The sequence below is a fragment of the Colletotrichum godetiae genome (genome assembly GCF_030913485.1).
Source record: "Colletotrichum godetiae strain CBS 193.32 chromosome Unknown BDP55scaffold_25, whole genome shotgun sequence".
In the NCBI taxonomy this organism is placed as follows: domain Eukaryota; kingdom Fungi; phylum Ascomycota; class Sordariomycetes; order Glomerellales; family Glomerellaceae; genus Colletotrichum; species Colletotrichum godetiae.
The window spans coordinates 250,421-268,002 of NW_026851273.1; the positions used below are offsets into that span (position 1 = coordinate 250,421).

Consider the following 17,582-nt stretch of genomic DNA (forward strand, 5'->3'; position numbering starts at 1 on the left):
ACTATGATGTTCCTTTTGCTCCACAGGTTTAGTGGTGTAAGTTCAACCCGGAGCCGCATCATCGTCTATACTATCCGTGGTCCTATATTAGCATACACCGAAAACGTCTTCAACAGTACCCCATGATGGCGAAGCGTTAACACTCAAAGTTATTTCGCAACATCAGTCACCCGCCACGCTATGCTCAGCCGTGTTTGCCCGTACGCGATAGGAGCTCTCTGGGATACTAGAAGTATGGTAGGACAGCGCCATCCGAACGTGTGATCTGAAGCCAAACCCTCCCACTCAGATGTTGCCGTGTGTGTGCGCGCAACAGACAGGGCCTATCAGTCTTGGTCTGCTTCCGAATGTGACCCTCGCGACGCGTCTTGGAACGCCACCCTACTGACTTGCCTCCGAGCGCCAGACTTGGCAACGGGACTTGAGGGTATCCAAAATGGTACTTGGAGCAGAACAAGCTTTCCTTGGCTGTTGGTGGCTTTCGATAAAGGTGGACATTCGAGGAATCCCAAGGTCATCCACAACCGTTCATCCGTCATCAAAGTTGCAGATTTCCACGCCACAATGTCATTGAGTTCTTTTTTGACAAACGTTGCTCCAGCATGGGCCGCGAGCACGTCAAAAGGGTATTGCTCAATCAAAGTTTCCCGTCAAACCAGCATGCCCTAACCACAGAATAACGTAATCCCCTTTTTTTCTTCCCCCATCCCCCATGCTGCGAGTTCGTGCTCGTGTGGGGGGTGGGCAGGCTTTAAACTCCATACAGGCTAAATTTCCCGTGCATCCAGATTTCCCCAAATCAACGTCTATAGCTTACACGATGGGATCGGAGGGTGCTGTCCGAACAAATGCGACGTAGATAAATAAGCTTCCCCCTTCTCCCCCCTTGAGCATCCCTGGCTAGACGGTCCGTTCGAAGTGTGTTTATATTACTCGTGACCTGTTCGTGCCTGAAGCATTAACCGCCTTCGTTTGCTATAGTTCGCCGAGGTACTATATTCAATGTCGTGATATTCCCCCGTCCCGGATTGCCGCACAAGGGCTCAGTCTGTGAATGGTATAAAAGTGATGAGCCTGTCCGGCAAGTTTTGACATGCTTTCTCATGCATCTCCAGCCAAGCGTCACTGATTCCCATTCCCTCAACCAAGTCCAATCGCCAATATGAAGGTCACCGCCCTCCTCACCCTCCTTCCCTTAACCTCCGCCAAAGTCCTCTGGGACGGCCGCTTCAACGACTTCAATTCCTCCTCCGACCTCAACAAGTGGTCCTGGTCCAACCAAGTCGGACCCTATCAGTACTACATCCACGGGTCCGGCGACGTAACGAAATACGTAAACCTCTCGCCGTCCTATAAGAACCCTGCCGACACGGCGTCAAAGCAAGGTGTAAAAATCACGCTCGATAGCACGGCCTACTGGAACGGCCAAAACATGCGGCGCACCGAACTCATTCCGCAGACAAAGGCCACCATCAACTCGGGCAAGGTGTGGTACCACTTCAGCATCTCCCGAAAGGATGTCAACGCGCCGAGCATCTTCCGCGAGCACCAGATTGCGTTTTTCGAGAGCCACTTTACTGAGCTTAAGAGCGGATGGATTAGTGGCGAGTCGGCGACGAACAACACGAACTTGCAGTTTATGGTGCAGCAGAAGAGTCTGTGGAAGACGGAGTGGAAGCCGGATGTGTGGCACAACGTCGCCTACGAGATTGTGAGTTCGTCTTTGTACCCATTCTGTTTCTTGCGTATGGAGGGAAGGGTGCCTTTCACACGTTGGGCTTAGAAGCATGGACTTACACCATTATGTCGTAGAACTTCTCAAGCGGAAGCGTCGGCTTCTGGCACTCCGAGGGTAGTGCCCCTCTGCAGCAGGTCGTGGCTCCAGTCTCTGCTTCGACGTCGTCCAACGGCGCGGACTGGCATCTGGGCGTTCTCGAGCTTCCTCGTGACGGCTATGCCGACACCAACGAGGACTTTTTCTTCTCTGGCGTCTATGTGGAGGATACTGCTATCACGACCTCTGTCACTGGACCTGGTGAGTGAATACTATGGGAACCTTTTTGAGTGGGAAGCAACTGACAGGACTGGGAGCAGCCGCGTGATGTAAATCTATTTCCTTCATGGAACAGGAGTAGCGGTAAGAGCTGGCTTCGAGAAAGGCCGGAGAAGACGGCAACATTGTACATACTTCATCCATTCTTCAGTACATATCACTCGTTCATATTCACGTATTCGCGTATACAGAATTGGAGATTCAAGATATCTTGGTTCCTTATGCAAGCTTCTATTTGGCGACCAGTCTGAGCCTTGCTTTCCTAGTAGCCTCCACCACCAAAACGTTTAGTCGTATACGTCTCCAGACTAAGCGTCCCGTGTGCCTCTAGATTCTCGAAAGTGTAAAGTCGTCGCTGTTTGGTGCTTGAATTCAGTTGGAACTCGTGCACGTCTTCGTCACCATAGTGGTCGGAACGGTAGTGCCATTGACGGCAGCCGTGGGGGGCGCCTGGCAAGCACCAAGAGAGGTGCGTGTCATGCCCGGGATGGGGCCGAGAGAAGGGTCCCAGCCAGTGACTCCAGCCCAGTACATGCAATACTGGGTGTTTCTGTCGCAGTACTTGTACTTGCAGTCGACTGAGGGAGTAGGCGCCGAGGTGATGAGCATCTCGTTCGTAGTGTCGCGCTTTTGGTTTCCATCCTGGGAAGGAACGGCGCTGCACCTGCCGACAGAGGTGACAGTCTCGCCAGGAACCGGACCTTTCGTAGGATCCCAGCCAGTGATGCCGGCCCAGTAGGCACAAAGAGACGTGCCATTCTGACACCACTCGTGGTCGCAGTTGATGATAGTAGCGGGGATCGCCGAGATCGCGGAGATGGAATCTACTCTGACGTTGGCCTTGATGGGTGAGACGACGAGTGTTCCTTGGGGCAATAAGGACTCCAAATGAGTGGTCGTGGAGGTGGTTCCAGGGAGAGTTATCAGATCGAATCCGGGCGCGGCGATAGAATGAGTAGTAGAAGTCGTAGTAGTACGACGGGTAGAATACTTGTCGTAGAATCCAACCACGAGGCCGGAGCCGCCCAGCAAGAGCACCATGGAGGCGATGGGGGAGGTAAAAAGGTTGCGCATGTTAAATATTGAAGCGGTTGGTTTAAAATTGATGAGGACGGCTTGCTATTTGGTCAGTGTTGAGTCTAGAGTTTCCTTTTGTACTTTCACTAGAGGCTTACCGAGAAGGATCGAAGTTGGAAAACTGACTGTCAGGTTTGTTTGTACAAAGTGAGACTTGTTTTAATTATGAAAGAATGACCGAAAAAGAGATGTTGAGATATCGTGAGCCGACTGCAATAGAATAACTGGAAAAGGGGGTGATGATGGTGATGGGTAAGACAAGGTCCAAAGGCCAAAGGCAGTGCAGTTGAAGTCTTTCACCTCTTGCTGTAATCAGCTCAAAATGTATTCTACTGGGGGAAGGAACACTGCAGGTACAGGTATCTTGAAACGGAAGGAAGTTAAGTCAACGAGACAGTTTCGGACTCTTGAAGTAGCTTCGTGGTTGCCTCAATTTTTCACTTTTGGTCTCGCTCTTTCGCCCAAGGAAGGAGCCACTGGCTTATGTAGAACACAAGGAGCCCATTCTGAGACCGAATCTGCCGTGAGAGTGCCATCTCACGAGACGGAAGGTTGTGGTACAGAGATGTGATACTTCCGCCACTATTGGACCAAGATTCTGAAGATCAAAGAAGCTTAGCAATTATATATTAGGGCTGACGATGAGGCTTTCCAGAATTGTTCCACTGTGGGATTGGTGTAGGGTAACTCCAGCCCACGTTTCCTATTCATGCTAGTCTCGTGCGAGCTTAGTATGAACTGACTTATCTTCCTTCCGAATGGATATGGTCACGATGTCGGCCACTTTTACAGATGGCTTACTGTTGTCTCTGATCATGTACGACGACGGCGCTGGATCGTGCGTCCCGAAAGAACCCCGTCAACTTGAAGAACAAGCTTTGTGCTCCCGCCATAGGTCGTTTGCTTCCCGTTTCCCATTATGCAACATTGACACCCATTACCGACAGGCTCGTACAAGAAACACTTCATTGCACGTGAACATGAAACGTATTACACTCATAAAGAGGCTTGTATTGGAAAAAAGTTTCATTAGACGCGCCAAAGGTTGTATCCCATGCCGCTGAGAGCTATTATCATCGAAGAGCCCAGCTCAGGAAGACGCCAATTGCGTAGCTGCCTTGGCATACAACGTAACAGTGATGGCGATGCTGGCAAGCCAAGCGAGGCTTCGCACGGGGCCGAAGCTCCGGTTGTCCTGCAGGCGCACGTAGATGATGTTGTACAAGGCCCTGGAGCCGACGTAGCCCAGCGTCAAGATGTTGACAGTCTCGGCGTCCACACCGGCGAAGTTGGCGGCGACCACGGCAGCCGAGTAGAACCCGAGTGTCTCAAAGGCGTTTTCCGACGCGGCCTTGGCACGGAGGATGCGGGCTTTGGCCTACAGCTTCGTGTGAGATGAAGGTCAAGGTGCTCGGATAGGGGGGCATGGTTGTCTATAAATGGAAGGGTGTCGTTCTTACAATCTTGTCTATCTTGTCATCGGCCACGACGCTGGTCTGGAGCTTTCGCGGGTTGCAGAGGTCGTAGTGCGCCCCGGCTCCGGAGACGGCGTAGACGTTGGGCAGCATGGCCATCACGAAGGCGGCCGGGATCTGGACATTCGGTTTTAGCTTAGTGGTCCAGCTACATTGCTTGTCGATACGTCACTGACAGTGTAAAGGGATAGTCCCTTTTGGGCGAGGTCCAGACCGAAGAAAGACATGTTGACGATGGTGTTTCAATGTCACGTTGAGAGATGTTGGGTGAGTGGAATACAGCAAGCTTCACTGGAATGGTGAGTAGGCACGGAGAGTAGTTGTATGACTTCAGTACGGAGTATAACTCCTTTCAAGATCGGAAGGACGGCGCGAGTTAGAGCCCGACGGGCGACGTAAAGAGACACGAACTCGGGGAGGAGGGGGTGTTGCACCGAGGCAGTCCAGCGCACGGGTTGCTCCGACTTGGGAAACGAGTACTAGCATGGGTCTAGAAGGACGTCGAATCTATGAGAGCCAGGCATATTTGGATACCTACCTAGTCTTCCCGCACTTGGTTGACAACAGACGGGCCTGCGGGAACGCTACCTACATTGGGACCTGGCAAGCACTGGGTCGGCCGAGTGGTGATGACAGAGTTACAACAAAAGATCGCCAGCGTCGAACCGGTGAGTGCAACATTCGATTGGCTAGCTACAATTTTCTCCCTACCCCTGTTGAAAGGCAAGGGCGAACTCGTGGAGTGGGAATCGTGATGTCACCCGAATCGGCATTTCATAGACACCGACCAATCCGATGCTGTTTTCTTGCATAACTTTGCAGGATTTAACGTTGTGTAAAAACTAAACGCACATACACCCGGGGCCCGAGCTGGGCCTGTCATTGGGTCGCCGCGTGGGGGGGGGGAGGAATAGCATCAAGCAAACTGGAACCACACAACAACTTCCCGCTGCGTTTTCTTTTCTCCGGGCTGTGTGTTTGGCTGGTTTGGTGCGCCCACACATGTTTTGATTTCAGCCTCTATGTTCAACGTTGTGGAAATAATATCTCTTTGCGCAATGTCGTAAAATCCCTTTCTCTCTAAACTTCTCCTCTGTCTTGTTTCCGATATTTGCGGGGGAAGCTCAAACAAGCTACCGGCGGTCCGTTTCGTTTCTCATTTCAGAGTTCTCTTCTGAGAGAATGCGACGTCTTGGCAGACGCACAACCTGGAAACTCAACCACCCGGAACGGATCAACTACGCCCTCACTCATATTCGAATCTTTGGCAGCCCATGAGATGAGCTTCTCACTCGGAATTATCGCTAGACCGACGGCAATCGCTTTTCATGAGAAGGTTTTCACGTAGCACGATTGCTGTTCATTTATACACTTCTTCAGTATCATCAACCCTAAGTTGCGCTCGACTAATGCACAAAACTCATAAGAAGTATCCCATCGACGAGTAACATGAATCCCCGAGCATGTCCAATTCGACAAGCCAGGTGATTCAATTGAGTGCAGGATAAGTATTAGCTGATTGTCTTACAAGAGGCACTTTGTGACACATGAACGACTAATAGATGTGAAATTGTACGTTCCCGGATGAGAGAACCTTTTGTCCAGGTCACTGACTTTTCCTCTCCAGCGCGGCAACTCGGAGGCGTGCAACTGACTCGAAACTCACGAACCTTTTTGCAGAGCCTGCCCCGCGACTCTGCGACGAGACTATTGAATTTAGGTGTGCGTTGGGCTTCGGAGTTTTTGGGACGAGCACTCACAAAGCGTCCATAGGCCCCGACTCATGCTTCAGGTCTTATCCTGGTCCCCCGGCTTCGAGATTGTCGGGCAATGGTTGAGAAAAAGTTGCTTCGTTCATCACCGACGTTCATCGAATCAAGCGATTCTAGCGTTGGAATTTCGTCTCATTGAAAGACTTTGTGCGATAGCGTTCGTCTCTTTCGCTCTCAAGTGAAGGTGGAAAATGAGGGTTGTCGTCATTCACACTGAGCCGGCGTCTTCTCGTGGCCTTTTGGCGCTGAGATCGACAGCGACGACAATCTCACCAAGGTAGAGAGACGAAATCTCTCAACACTTGCCCGACAGCTTCCAAGCAAAGAAAGTCGCATTGCTGAAAGCGAGCCTCGCAGGCAAGGGGCCTAAAGGCTGGAAACATCAAGAGTGGGCTCGTCATGCCTGCGACCAGGTAAGAAGCGATGGCAGAAGAGAAGAAAAGTAAAGCTCCAAGAGTCCAAGTCCAGGCATCCTGGGTTCCTGGGACTTTCAGCATCCAAGCAAACAGCAAACGCAAGACGCTTGCACCGATGGAATGTGACCGGAGCAGGGATGCTGATGAGATTGGATGCCAGACCGAGCCACACACAACGTGGGAGAATTTGGGTTGGTCTAGACGAAAACAGCATGGCGGCAAGAAGATGCACACACTCACACTGACTGATTCATCAAGCGGAAGATGTCGCCAGCCAGCAGCACACTTGGGCCTGTCCAGCGATGTTCCATCCGATTCTGATTTTCAACTAGCGGCAATCCAAAGTGCAGATTGCTATTACAGCAAAATGAACGGGAGCCTGGTGAAGCTTTTGAGACTCGAAGGTACTTACTTATCAGTACTTACACGCGCCTTATTATTCTTACAGGTAGGTCAGGTAGGTTCTATGAGAGAGAGACAGAGACAGACACCTGTCCCCAGCGACATTGAAAGGCCTCATCATCTTTCCACTGATATGCGGACGGGCAAGGGCGGGCGCGCTGCACCGGCGCTAGAAGAAAAAAGCACTGAACACCTCACTCTAAGCAGGAGTAGGGCGTCCCCAAGACCCCAAGTTCCCCAACAGACAGAGCCCGATGGACAGACATTCATCAACTGCTGCAAGGAAGCGTACTGCGTAGCCTGCGTGCGCCGCAAAAAGTTGGAGGGCCCGGTCCAGACATCCCCATTGGAGAGACTATCTGGCATGAGAGATTACCGCACTGTACCATCTCCTTTTTGCCTCCCCCGGTCATTCATCTTTGCACCACGCATTACCCTCCCCTTTCTGTTAAAGACGCATCCATGGCCTCCTCCCCGGCACAGTGTCCAGATTCTCCGATAACAAATAATTTTTCCCGGGGTGTCTATCAACCCCCCCAATCTAGCAACTGCCCATCAGCCTGTGACTTCCAGAATCACCACCCGTCCAGCGGCGCCCGTAGACCGACAATTTTCTGGTCGACCATCCACGACAGAAATCAATCGCGATCAATTGCCACCACCCACCACAACCACTTTCATCACTTTTGATCGTCGATTTCATCTCAGCGACGCTCCGAAACCATTGTCGACATCCCGTTTTCGCCCAAAACGGATGTCGCGGCAGCTCATGACATGACTGAGGTCGGGCCTGCCGACCGCTCCAGGCTTTTGCGATCCACACGCGATGAATTTAGGTTAGTTATTGTATCGCTCGATAGAGCTCGCTCGTGCGATTCTAGTGATATAATTTTCGGCGTGTTGACATTTTTTAGTTCAATTGTAACATCGAGGAAGCGGAAGCTTCGTCAGCTCTTCGCTGTCGCGACCGAGGGCGATGCACTCCCCACAAACGACTTCGCAAATCCTGACGCGCCGCCCGCCACCGCAGCCGAACTTCAGTTCCTGCAGGCTTGCGATATCTCACAGTACGTTGTCCTGTTCTTTTCGCGCTTTTTTTGACCCATTTTGGTCGCGTATGGCTCCAGTTGTTGCCTCTCGCCGCTTACACGACTTACAGGGGACGGAAGCTCAATGAAGCGAATGTTCCTGCTCGACCTCAGCTGCGCTACGATGTCCTAAGACAGTCCCTCGACAACTCTGGCCTCTTTGCACCAGAGCCAGCGCCTGCTCCTCCCGTAAAGCAAGATGCTGCCGTCCCCGAAACCCAAACGAAGAGCGCTCCTACGCCGTCGCCAAAGCCGGCTGCAGCTCCATCTAACGTCCCGAATGGCGCTGCACCATCACCTCGAACACCTGCGACCTTCACCCTTCCGCCCTCACTTCCACCGAAGCCCCCGACGCCTGTGCCTGCTGCATCGACACCAAATCGACCCGATGCCTCCAAACCGCCCACGTTGGCTGCCTCAGGTCCGCCGCCGCCATCACCTGTAGCCGTTCCCACGAAGAATCCTCTGCACGCATCGCGACAAGATTCCGCAGAGACAACAAGCGCCGCAGCTGTCGAAAAGCCCGTCCCAGCGCCCCTACGCGAAAATCCGAATGGCATCTCGAAGAAGGCCGAACCACGAAAGGGGGATACGCCACAAGCTGCGCCCAGTCCATCCGTTGTAAAGCCACCCGTCGCACAGCTTCCTGCTCGTCCAGACTTCAAAAAGACCGAGGAAACGGTTCCCGTGGCTGCCAAACCTCCGCCCGACCCAGCAAAGCTAGCCGACGGAGCTTCATCACCAGGCTCAACGACGCAGACAGCCGCGACTCCTGCTGTGCATGACGTTTCAACAGATACGAGCCCCGAAAATGAAGGCCCTCAATATGTGGAGCGGCAGGCCACATCTAATGAAGGAAAGGCAGCAGGTAAGGCAGAGGAGGCTAAGGAGACCGAAGGCGATGCTTCCCCTGATGCAGATTCGCCCAACGGCAGAATACCAGATGGACCTGAAGCACAGCTTTTGCAGGAGTCTATGGCGATGGGCTCTAAGCCAACACCGCCTGTGAGCGAAACACCCGCGAAGAAAGCGTCGCCTCCCACGACATCAGTGGTGCCCACGCCGCCTCCGGTCGAAATCAAAGCCCCAGAGCCTACCGCAGCAAAGGTCATTACACCAAGTGTGGCCCAGAGTGCCACTACCGCCGCTGAGCCGCGTACGGGCCAGCCGGCCAAAGAAATCCCGGACAGCCAGGAGTCTCAGGCTCCCGAAAAAATGGATGTGGATCAACCAGATGTCCAGTCTGAGGAGAAACCTTCCGTTGAGGTACAAGCGATACCTGTTGGACCCAGTCAAACGGAGATGCAGACTCCTCAAGCTACAAACCAAGCTCCACAGACGCCGCAGGACCCAGAGCGAGCGGTAACCCGAACAGCTTCTGGAACAATCAGACAGAAGTCAGTGGCCGAAATATTGGGAGAAACAAGTCCAGAGACACAAATGACTGTCAAAATGCCCGCAAGTCAACTTACACCTCTCACCTCCACGCCCCAGTCTCCGCCCTCGAGGCCAAAGACGTTTGCCACCAAGAAGAAGGACAAGGAAAAGGCAAGAAACAAGCCTTCTGAAGTTGTGTTTGGCAAGCAGACGAAACGATCAGCAGACAAGTCTATGGTGCCTAGTCAGCAGAAGCAAAGTTTTCTGCCGACAGACGACTATTTCACACCACTCTTTGTGCAAGGTTTTACACAAACATCAAAATGGATGAAGCCGATAGAGGTGATACTTAACCAGTCTCACAAGACGGTGTCTACCCCGGATGCCTACGTCGCCATCCAAGACAATCAGGCATGCCGAGTGCTTCGTCGCGTGTATCATCTGCAACAGCACGATAAATGGTCATTGCGACAGCCAAAGAGGTGGCCGGAGCCTATTCGTCCGGAATCTCATTTGGATGTGCTGCTTCAGGAGATGAAGTGGATGAGGACGGATTTCCGGGAAGAAAAAAAATGGAAACTAGCAGCTGCGCGGAATCTCGCTCACGCCTGTGCCGAATGGATCGCTTCAGGTGAGGAAGAACGCAAGGAGCTCCAAGTTCCCGCGTACATTCCGCCCAAGGAGCAGCCGACCGAGCCCGAGACCGAAGGCGATGCCCACATGGCCGATATCTCACTGGATGTGGTCGATGCGCATGCAACTCCCGAGCTGGTACCTTCAGGTGACCTGGATTCACCCGAACACGTCGACGAGCTACAGGAGGAGCTTCTCCAGACTGTGGCCCCGTCTGCAATCTTTGCCCTCGAAGACGACGACGTTGTTTTCGAGCTCCGAAGTTCACCGACCGCAGACCAGCTGCTTCAGGAGCTCCCGATGTACGGACAACCACTCAAGATCCCGGCGTTTGATTTCACCGTTCCCGAATTCGACCCCGATGCGCACTGGCGTCGCCCTGCTCTTCCCCTGAGCAAATACGTGGAAGGCGAGATGAAACTTTCTTCGGATGGACCACCCAGAAAAAGGAGTCGTTACCAGTACGAAGAAGAAGAGGAGGATGACGACGAGAAGGTCGTATTTGGATCTCAGCCCGCAAAGAGGATGAAGTTACCGCCGCAGAATGCTGACGTGGCCCTGTTTAACCCCGAAATGAAGCCGATTCGAGACCGTCTGCACGCCGGCCATCAATTCCGTCCTCCGGCGGAATACCAGATGCCCATGCAAAGCTTCTATGAATGCCGCAGCCCCTCGCAATGGACATTGGCAGAGGATGACGAGCTGCGAAGCCTGGTTCGCGAGTACTCATACAACTGGTCGCTCATTTCCAGCCTTCTCACGCCTAGATCCGTTTTCACATCCGGCGCTGAGCGGAGGACGCCTTGGGAATGCTTCGAGCGATGGATCAATCTGGAAGGCCTCCCCACGGACATGCAAAAGACGCAGTACTTCAAGGCGTACCAGAACAGGATCGATGCTGCCAACCGTGTCATCATGCAACAGAACCAGATTGCGCAGCAACAGGCTGCCGGCTCAGCGCCGCCGACAACGCCGGTCGCAAGACGCAGACCTTCAACGCCGCTCAGAGTCGAGCGACGACGCAATCAGAAGCACCTCACGCTAATCGATGCTATGAGGAAGTTGGCCAAGAAGCGCGAGACTGCGGCTCAGAAGCAGCAGCATGCCACTCAGATGGCAGCCATGCGGAAGGCCAACGAGGCCGCGCAACCCAGAGGACCTACCAAGACACCTAGGGATTACAGCTTGATGAGGTGGGAGCGCGACCAGCAACTTGCCGAGAAGGTGGCCCAGTTCCATCAGCGCCAGGAGGCCCAGAGACGCATCACGATGCAGCAGCGAGGCCAGGTCGCCGCACAGATCGCCACGACGCCCGCCGCAGGCCAAGTACCGGCAGGCGTCGCGGGTCAAGTCAACGGCAACATGGCCCGTCCCAATATGCCTAACCAGCTCCCCGTTCCGGGTCAAGCAGGCCGAGGTCGTATGCCCATGCAGGCTCCGACCGCGAACATGGGCGGAGTCCCCGCTCAGATGAGCGGCCTCGTGCCTCCCATGCCAATGAACGGGGCGCAGACAGCTCAGATGCAGGCGGCACTACAAGCTCAGCACAGGATGCCTATGCCTAACCCTCAGCCTGATGTTAATCTCATGATGCAGGCGCGGCGTATCTCTGAGCAGCAGCGACAGGCTGTTCAGCTGCAGCAGGCTCAACAGCAAGTCCAACAACAGGTCCACCAACAGCCGCAGCAACAACATCAACAGCCCCAACAGCAGCAACAGCAACCGGCTCAGCAGCAGCAGCAGCAGCAACAACAACAACAACAACAACAACAGCAGCAGCAGCAACTGCACCAGGGAACACCGACATCTCATGCGTCTCAGTCCCATTCTCCGCCAAACATGCGGCCCGCATCAGTTAACGGCGTCCACGGCGCTAACGGCGTTAATAGTGTCAATGGCGTCAACGGTGTGAACCAGCAGAGCTTCATCGCCAATGCTCAGGCTAATGCTCAAGCCATGATGGCATTCAACGCTGCTAATGGTGGTGGGGTGGCTACGTCTCCTGCCGGTGGTCTCCATATGCCTAACGGCACTTCAGGTTCACCTCGCCCCCTCACACAAGTGCCACCCGGAATCCAGCAACAGCTTAGTGCCCTGGAAGCCCAATATCGGCACAAGAACCCGACCTGGACACCTGAACTCGTGCGCCAACATGCTACGGAGCATCTCACTCGCCTGATGATTCATCAGAGGACGACCATGTCTCAAAATGCCATGAACGCGGCTGCTGGCGGTGGAGGCGCCTCATCTCCGGGTATTGCTAATGGTATTGCTGCCACGACTAGCCCTCATCAGTATGCTGCTCTTCTTAGACAGCAGCAGCAACAACAACAAGCGGCAGCAGCGGCACAGAATGGTCAGGCTCCGAATGGGCAACACCAGCAAGCCCACCAACAGCACCATGGCCAGCAACAGGCACAGCAACACCATCAGCAGCAGAATGGTCAGCAGCAACACGTGCAGCCTCAGCATACGCAACACCAGCAGCACCAGGTACGGCCTCAGTCCACGCCGCAGCCCCAGCATACGCCGCAGCCTCCGCAGCCTCCGCAGTCTCAGCAGGTTCCGAAGCAGGCACACACGCCTCAGCAGGCACAGCAGGCTCAGATTCAAAGGCCCCAGTCGGCTCAATCGACTCAGGCTCTCCACGCTGCACAGCTTCTCCAGGCTCAGAAGCTCCAGCAAGCTCAGCAAGCCCAAAAGGCCCAGCAGGCTCAACACGCGCAGCAAGCTCAAAAGCCGCAGCAGCCGCAGCAACAGGCCCGACAGTCGCCACAGGTTCAACAGGCCCAAAAGGCGCAGCAATCGCCGCAAGTCCAGCAGGCTCAAAGAGCACAGCAATCGCCGCAAGTTCAGCAGGCTCAGAGGGCGCAGCAGTCGCCGCAAGTCCAGCAGGCTCAAAGGGTGCAGCAATCACCCCAGGTCCAGCCGGCACCGAAGGCACAGCAGTCACCCCAGGTTCAGCAAGCTCAACAGGTTCAGCAGGCGCAGCAATCGCCGCAAGTCTCACAGCAAGCTAAGCCGTCCCAGCCGTCCCAGCAGGTTCAACAGGCCCAGCAGCAGGCACAACAGAAAGCCCAGCAGCAGGCTCCGCAGGCTCAGCAAGCTCAGCAACAGCAACAGGCTCAACAAGCACAGCAAGCACAGCAAGCCCAGCAAGCCCAGCAGCAGCGCCAAGCCAGTGGAAGCGCCACACCATCTGCTACGCCCGCGCCCTGAACGGGGAAAAGGGAGCCCGTTCATGGTTACATGAACGACATCAATATTACTATGCGAACAACGACATGAAGGTCTATCGGGAGTGGGAATACCAAACGCCAAGGACGTGGCGGGAGGACGGCCATCATCATGCCAAAGTAGGCGTCGCGGAGGTCGCGGATGGAAAAGCCCCATGGGAGAAGAAGGGCACACATCCTGCGTAGTCGTCGCACCGCTCGCTGGCCCCCCTCTAGTTTCTTGTAGAACCTAGTGGGTTTGTTTTATCTCTCTTACCTGTTTCTCGCTACGAGTAGACGAAGGGCGTTACTGATTAGACGAGTTGGTGAACAAGAAGGGGGGGGGCGGGCCAAAGCGAGCGGTTTTCGCGAGCAGACGAAACAAACAAACATTATGTATATAGAAAGAGAACAAGACCACCACAATTGTGAGATTCTCACTTGTTTTCTTTCCCCAAAGACGAAGACAACTTGGTACGGAACTAGGTTGTATATAACCACTTTGTAATGCGAAGACGAGAAAAGAGAGAGAGAGAGAGAGAGAGAGAGAGAGAGATGGCGGCAGCGGCAGGGCTCTCTTCTCTACCTTGCTTTTTTCTAGAGATGGGGGGAAAAGGGGGCAAGAAGTCGGCTGCCGACGAGAAAAAGGGGAAAAGATGCAAATGAAGAATTAAGAAAGTTAATGAAGATACCTCCACTTCACTACCGTTTGTCTCGATGTCATGAAATGTGACTGAAGAGGACTATTCATCTGGCTGATTAAGTTTTCCGGAATGGGGATCATCGCAAACAACTGGCTTGTGTGGGCTTAAGGTGGAAGGACGTAACCGGATACGCATGAGACTTCTGCCCGATGTACTCCATGACGCATTCGGATTACCGATCAACCAGAGATAGAAGCAGATGAGCCCTCGACTCCTTCAGCTCCCAAGGTTGAACACTGCTATAGCTCCTATGGATAGTTTGGTAATGGTGGTCATCACGATTCAATCATTATCAAGGATGAACAGCTGCATATTTTCATCAAAGTTTTGCTAGCAAAAATTCCATGGCCGTAAGAAACGGCCAAGCTCTCTATAAATATGCGCCCAAAACGCCCGTTTGAATGCGACTTGACACTTCCTGGCATCGCCTCGGAGTGCGTGCGATACATGACCACGTCTCTAGAAGCAATAGAAAAACCTCCAGCAAGCCCGCCCTTCCCTTCCCTTGGAGACATATACAGAGAAGAAAATGGGCCATGAATACCCGCGCGCCAATAATCAGCGAAGTAGCCTCAGACCGCACCCGGTCCAGAGCCCGAGCCGTTGCCGCGGTTATTGCCGTCGAGCAACAACGTCGGCTTGATGTAGTCCTCGTCCAGCTGTCTGAACAGACCCGCCGCGTCCTCGGCTCCGTGACTGAAGAGCTGTCTGATGGCAGTTGTCGCTGAGACGTGGTGAGGCGCAACCGACGCTCCAGCGGTGGGCTCAGTTTGTGCAAGCAGTCCACCGGCGGAAGACCCGGTCGCCTGCGAGACTCCGGGTGTGGCCATCGGACTCGTGCGACGCGGGTCCCGACGGGCTGGGGGCGGGAGGTCTGATGTATCAATATCGCTCCCGAGGTCCGAGTCTGTCGTATTGCCGCTCCGTCCCAGCAGATCGGATCTCTCAATTTCAGAGTTCTTGCGACTGAGACTCGATTGCCTCTTGATCGGGTTCGGCGAGTGTGAGCCGGAAACATAGCTACTGCGTTCCGATCCCACGGGTGGCCGAGCGCCGTTGCGCGAGGAGATGTTGTCCAGCGACAGGCTGCCGTTCCGCCTAGGATTATATCCGATGCCGGTGCTGTTGCGCTTGACATACTGTCCGCCGCTAAACGGCTCAATGTCGAATTCATCGTCGCTGTCAATCTCGTCGACGACTCCGGTGCGGATTCCTTGGATCTCCAGCATGCGCGCCGTCGTGCCGCCAAAGATGATGACCGTCAGCACCACAACCACCAGGACGGTGGCTTTGAGCGCGTAGGAGTTTTCGCCGGTAAGCAGCGCAGCAAGAGCGACGCCAACAGCTCCACGCAGACCAGCCCAGAAAAGCATTGCCTGGTAGTTGTAGGGCAGCTCATCGCTCACCTCTCCTCCGCCCCTCCGGCGGGCCCTGTAACGAATGACCCAGTTGATGAGACGAGATAGGGGGAACACCGCCACCCAGCGAGCAGCGCACACAGCGCAAACGGTAATGATGATAAGTAACGGTCGGAACTGCAGCGCATTATCCGTGAACAGCGCTAGACCGAGGTAAATGAAGATAAAGTTCTCTGACAGCTGCGCAAGGATCTGGAAGATGAACTTGGTCGTGAGCTGAGTCCGACGAGACATGTTGAAATAAGCGTAATGTTTCAGCGTTATACCGCAAAACAGCAAGGACACAATGCCTGAGAGTGTTAGTCATGTGCTGATGCGAAACAAGGGACTATCGAGGATCTTACCAGACATATGGATGCCGTGCGAGAAGAAATATGTAGCATACGCGATCAACACAACCAGGCAACTCTCGTTCTTGGGGTATCGTCGAATGTAGGTGAGTTTCAAAAGCAGTGCCGTCAGAACTCCGACAAGTACGCCAATCAACAAGCTTCCGAAAAAGACGATCAAGAAGATGCCGATACCCTCAAAGAAGCTCAAAAAGCCGAGCTTGGAGGCATCGCCTTTCTTGTACTTTTGCGCCGTCTCGAAAATGACAATAGCAATGGCGTCGTTGAGGATCGATTCGCCAAAGATGATGGTATACAATTTGGGGTCCACCTTGTACGAATTGAAGATGGCCAAGATAGTGACGGGATCGGTGGCCGATAGGGTCGCGCCGACAGAAATGGCGTCGACAAACGACAGGCTTATGGACTCGACTCCGGTCAGCGCATAGAGCCACAGGATGAGGCCTATGACGACCGCTGAAAGAAAGGTTCCCGCGAAAGCGAACGTCAGGATAGTGCCCATATTCCGGAAGAAATTGGCCTGGTGTAGCTCGTAGCCGGAGGCAAGGATAATCGGTGGTAGTAGTAGGTTGAAGAAGATTTGGTAATCGAAGCTGATGAGGTTTCGGATCGAATCGCCAGAGGTCACAAGCAAGAGCAGTCCGATAGTCATTCCTAGAGCATGCGTTAGAGGCCAGTTCGTACTTGTTCTGGAGGCGACGGGAACGGACCTGCAAAGATGGAGATGACCGTCTCGTGGACGGCCTCGATCTTCCTCTCTTGGAGGAAATAGCTCGTTAAGAAGGCTGTGATGAGAAGCATGATGGAGATGAATAGCGCCCATGCGGCGAAGATCTCCTTCTGTGAGCCATCGGAGCCTGGTTTATGCGGTCAGTCGCAATCGTCGGGAGCGCAAGGGCTCAAGGGAATCCGGTCGATAGCTTACCTTCAGGGTCGCCCTCTTCGGCGGCACGTTCTGGCAAAACAAAGTCAGCTTAGGCAGCTTCGACGCCTGCAAGAGGCAGGGTGTTGACGTGTAACATACGGACAAGGCGCAAGGCCGTTCCCGCAATATCCGTGGCCGATATCATATCGTATGGGTGATCTCGCGACGATGTCGTTGTTTATGGATTGGTGACGGAGTAGGATCCAGAATCAAGAGGAAAGCTGGGCGACCGGCGGCTCGCGGGTGAGCTCCGAGATGGGCGGATGGAGATCATTAACAGGCCAGCTCGTCGTCGTACGCCGCAGGGTTATGAGCTGACGATAAGAGTCTCCAGGTCGGTAGCTTTTTTTCGAGATGTCGCCAGGTTTCAATGCCAATGCGATCGAAGAACGGGCAGGCTACAGCAAAAGGCCAGTTCCGAAGTAAGGTTCGTAGAGGTGTCCACTAGAGGTACAGACGCAGCGCACGTCGACAAGCAGGACGGGACGGGAGCCAGCCACTGGTCGGAGGCTGCAACAATGCACACTGGCTGGAAGTGGCTCTAAAGCGATGCGGTGATTGGATGGGTGCTGTTTGACGGGCGGTTTTGCTTGCGTAGCCTCGGCGGGGTGGTAGAGTTACAATCGAGAGCGGGCGGGTGTCACTAGCTGTCGGCGGAAAACGCAGCGCCAAGCGTA

At 54.0% G+C, this 17,582-nt stretch overlaps 5 protein-coding genes across 5 annotated transcripts; 2 read left to right on the forward strand and 3 right to left on the reverse strand.

Moving 5' to 3' along the window:
- Positions 1-904: 904 nt before the first annotated feature.
- On the forward strand, positions 905-2,281 carry BDP55DRAFT_177226 (uncharacterized protein). Its single transcript, XM_060565789.1, has 3 exons — positions 905-1,711; positions 1,813-2,035; positions 2,095-2,281. The coding sequence occupies exons 1-3, from the start codon at positions 1,163-1,165 to the stop codon at positions 2,100-2,102; spliced, it is 780 nt and encodes a 259-aa protein (XP_060428525.1). The 5' UTR covers positions 905-1,162; the 3' UTR covers positions 2,103-2,281.
- A 144-nt stretch (positions 2,282-2,425) lies between these two features.
- Positions 2,426-3,127, reverse strand: BDP55DRAFT_632967 (uncharacterized protein; the record flags this gene model as incomplete). Its single annotated transcript, XM_060572491.1, has 1 exon — positions 2,426-3,127. The coding sequence occupies one exon, from the start codon at positions 3,125-3,127 to the stop codon at positions 2,426-2,428; it is 702 nt and encodes a 233-aa protein (XP_060428526.1).
- A 1,080-nt stretch (positions 3,128-4,207) lies between these two features.
- On the reverse strand, positions 4,208-4,960 carry BDP55DRAFT_177271 (uncharacterized protein). The gene is made up of 3 exons (XM_060565790.1): positions 4,782-4,960; positions 4,591-4,722; positions 4,208-4,508 (listed from the first exon to the last, which is right to left on the reverse strand). The coding sequence occupies exons 1-3, from the start codon at positions 4,830-4,832 to the stop codon at positions 4,221-4,223; spliced, it is 471 nt and encodes a 156-aa protein (XP_060428527.1). The 5' UTR covers positions 4,833-4,960; the 3' UTR covers positions 4,208-4,220.
- Positions 4,961-7,833: 2,873 nt separating this feature from the next.
- Positions 7,834-13,764, forward strand: BDP55DRAFT_177312 (uncharacterized protein). Its single transcript, XM_060565791.1, has 3 exons — positions 7,834-8,031; positions 8,110-8,262; positions 8,355-13,764. The coding sequence occupies exons 1-3, from the start codon at positions 7,970-7,972 to the stop codon at positions 13,510-13,512; spliced, it is 5,373 nt and encodes a 1,790-aa protein (XP_060428528.1). The 5' UTR covers positions 7,834-7,969; the 3' UTR covers positions 13,513-13,764.
- A 1,020-nt stretch (positions 13,765-14,784) lies between these two features.
- Positions 14,785-17,050, reverse strand: BDP55DRAFT_553979 (sodium/hydrogen exchanger 3; the record flags this gene model as incomplete). The annotated part of the gene is made up of 5 exons (XM_060569347.1): positions 14,785-15,920; positions 15,975-16,634; positions 16,691-16,837; positions 16,906-16,935; positions 17,005-17,050. 5 exons carry the CDS (start codon positions 17,048-17,050, stop codon positions 14,785-14,787), a joined length of 2,019 nt encoding a protein of 672 aa, XP_060428529.1.
- Positions 17,051-17,582: the final 532 nt, after the last annotated feature.

Bases quoted from the DNA above. Each gene is read 5' to 3' on its own strand.
- BDP55DRAFT_177226 (XM_060565789.1), top strand. From the start codon at position 1,163: ATGAAGGTCACCGCCCTCCTCACCCTCCTTCCCTTAACCTCCGCCAAA. The intron at 1,712-1,812 runs GTGAGTTCGTCT...ATTATGTCGTAG, and splicing joins ACAACGTCGCCTACGAGATT to AACTTCTCAAGCGGAAGCGT.
- BDP55DRAFT_177271 (XM_060565790.1), bottom strand. From the start codon at position 4,832: ATGTCTTTCTTCGGTCTGGACCTCGCCCAAAAGGGACTATCCCTTTAC. The intron at 4,723-4,781 runs GTCAGTGACGTA...CCGAATGTCCAG, and splicing joins AGGGACTATCCCTTTACACT to ATCCCGGCCGCCTTCGTGAT. The intron at 4,509-4,590 runs GTAAGAACGACA...ACGAAGCTGTAG, and splicing joins ATGACAAGATAGACAAGATT to GCCAAAGCCCGCATCCTCCG.
- BDP55DRAFT_177312 (XM_060565791.1), top strand. From the start codon at position 7,970: ATGACTGAGGTCGGGCCTGCCGACCGCTCCAGGCTTTTGCGATCCACA. The intron at 8,032-8,109 runs GTTAGTTATTGT...GACATTTTTTAG, and splicing joins TCCACACGCGATGAATTTAG to TTCAATTGTAACATCGAGGA. The intron at 8,263-8,354 runs GTACGTTGTCCT...CACGACTTACAG, and splicing joins CAGGCTTGCGATATCTCACA to GGGACGGAAGCTCAATGAAG.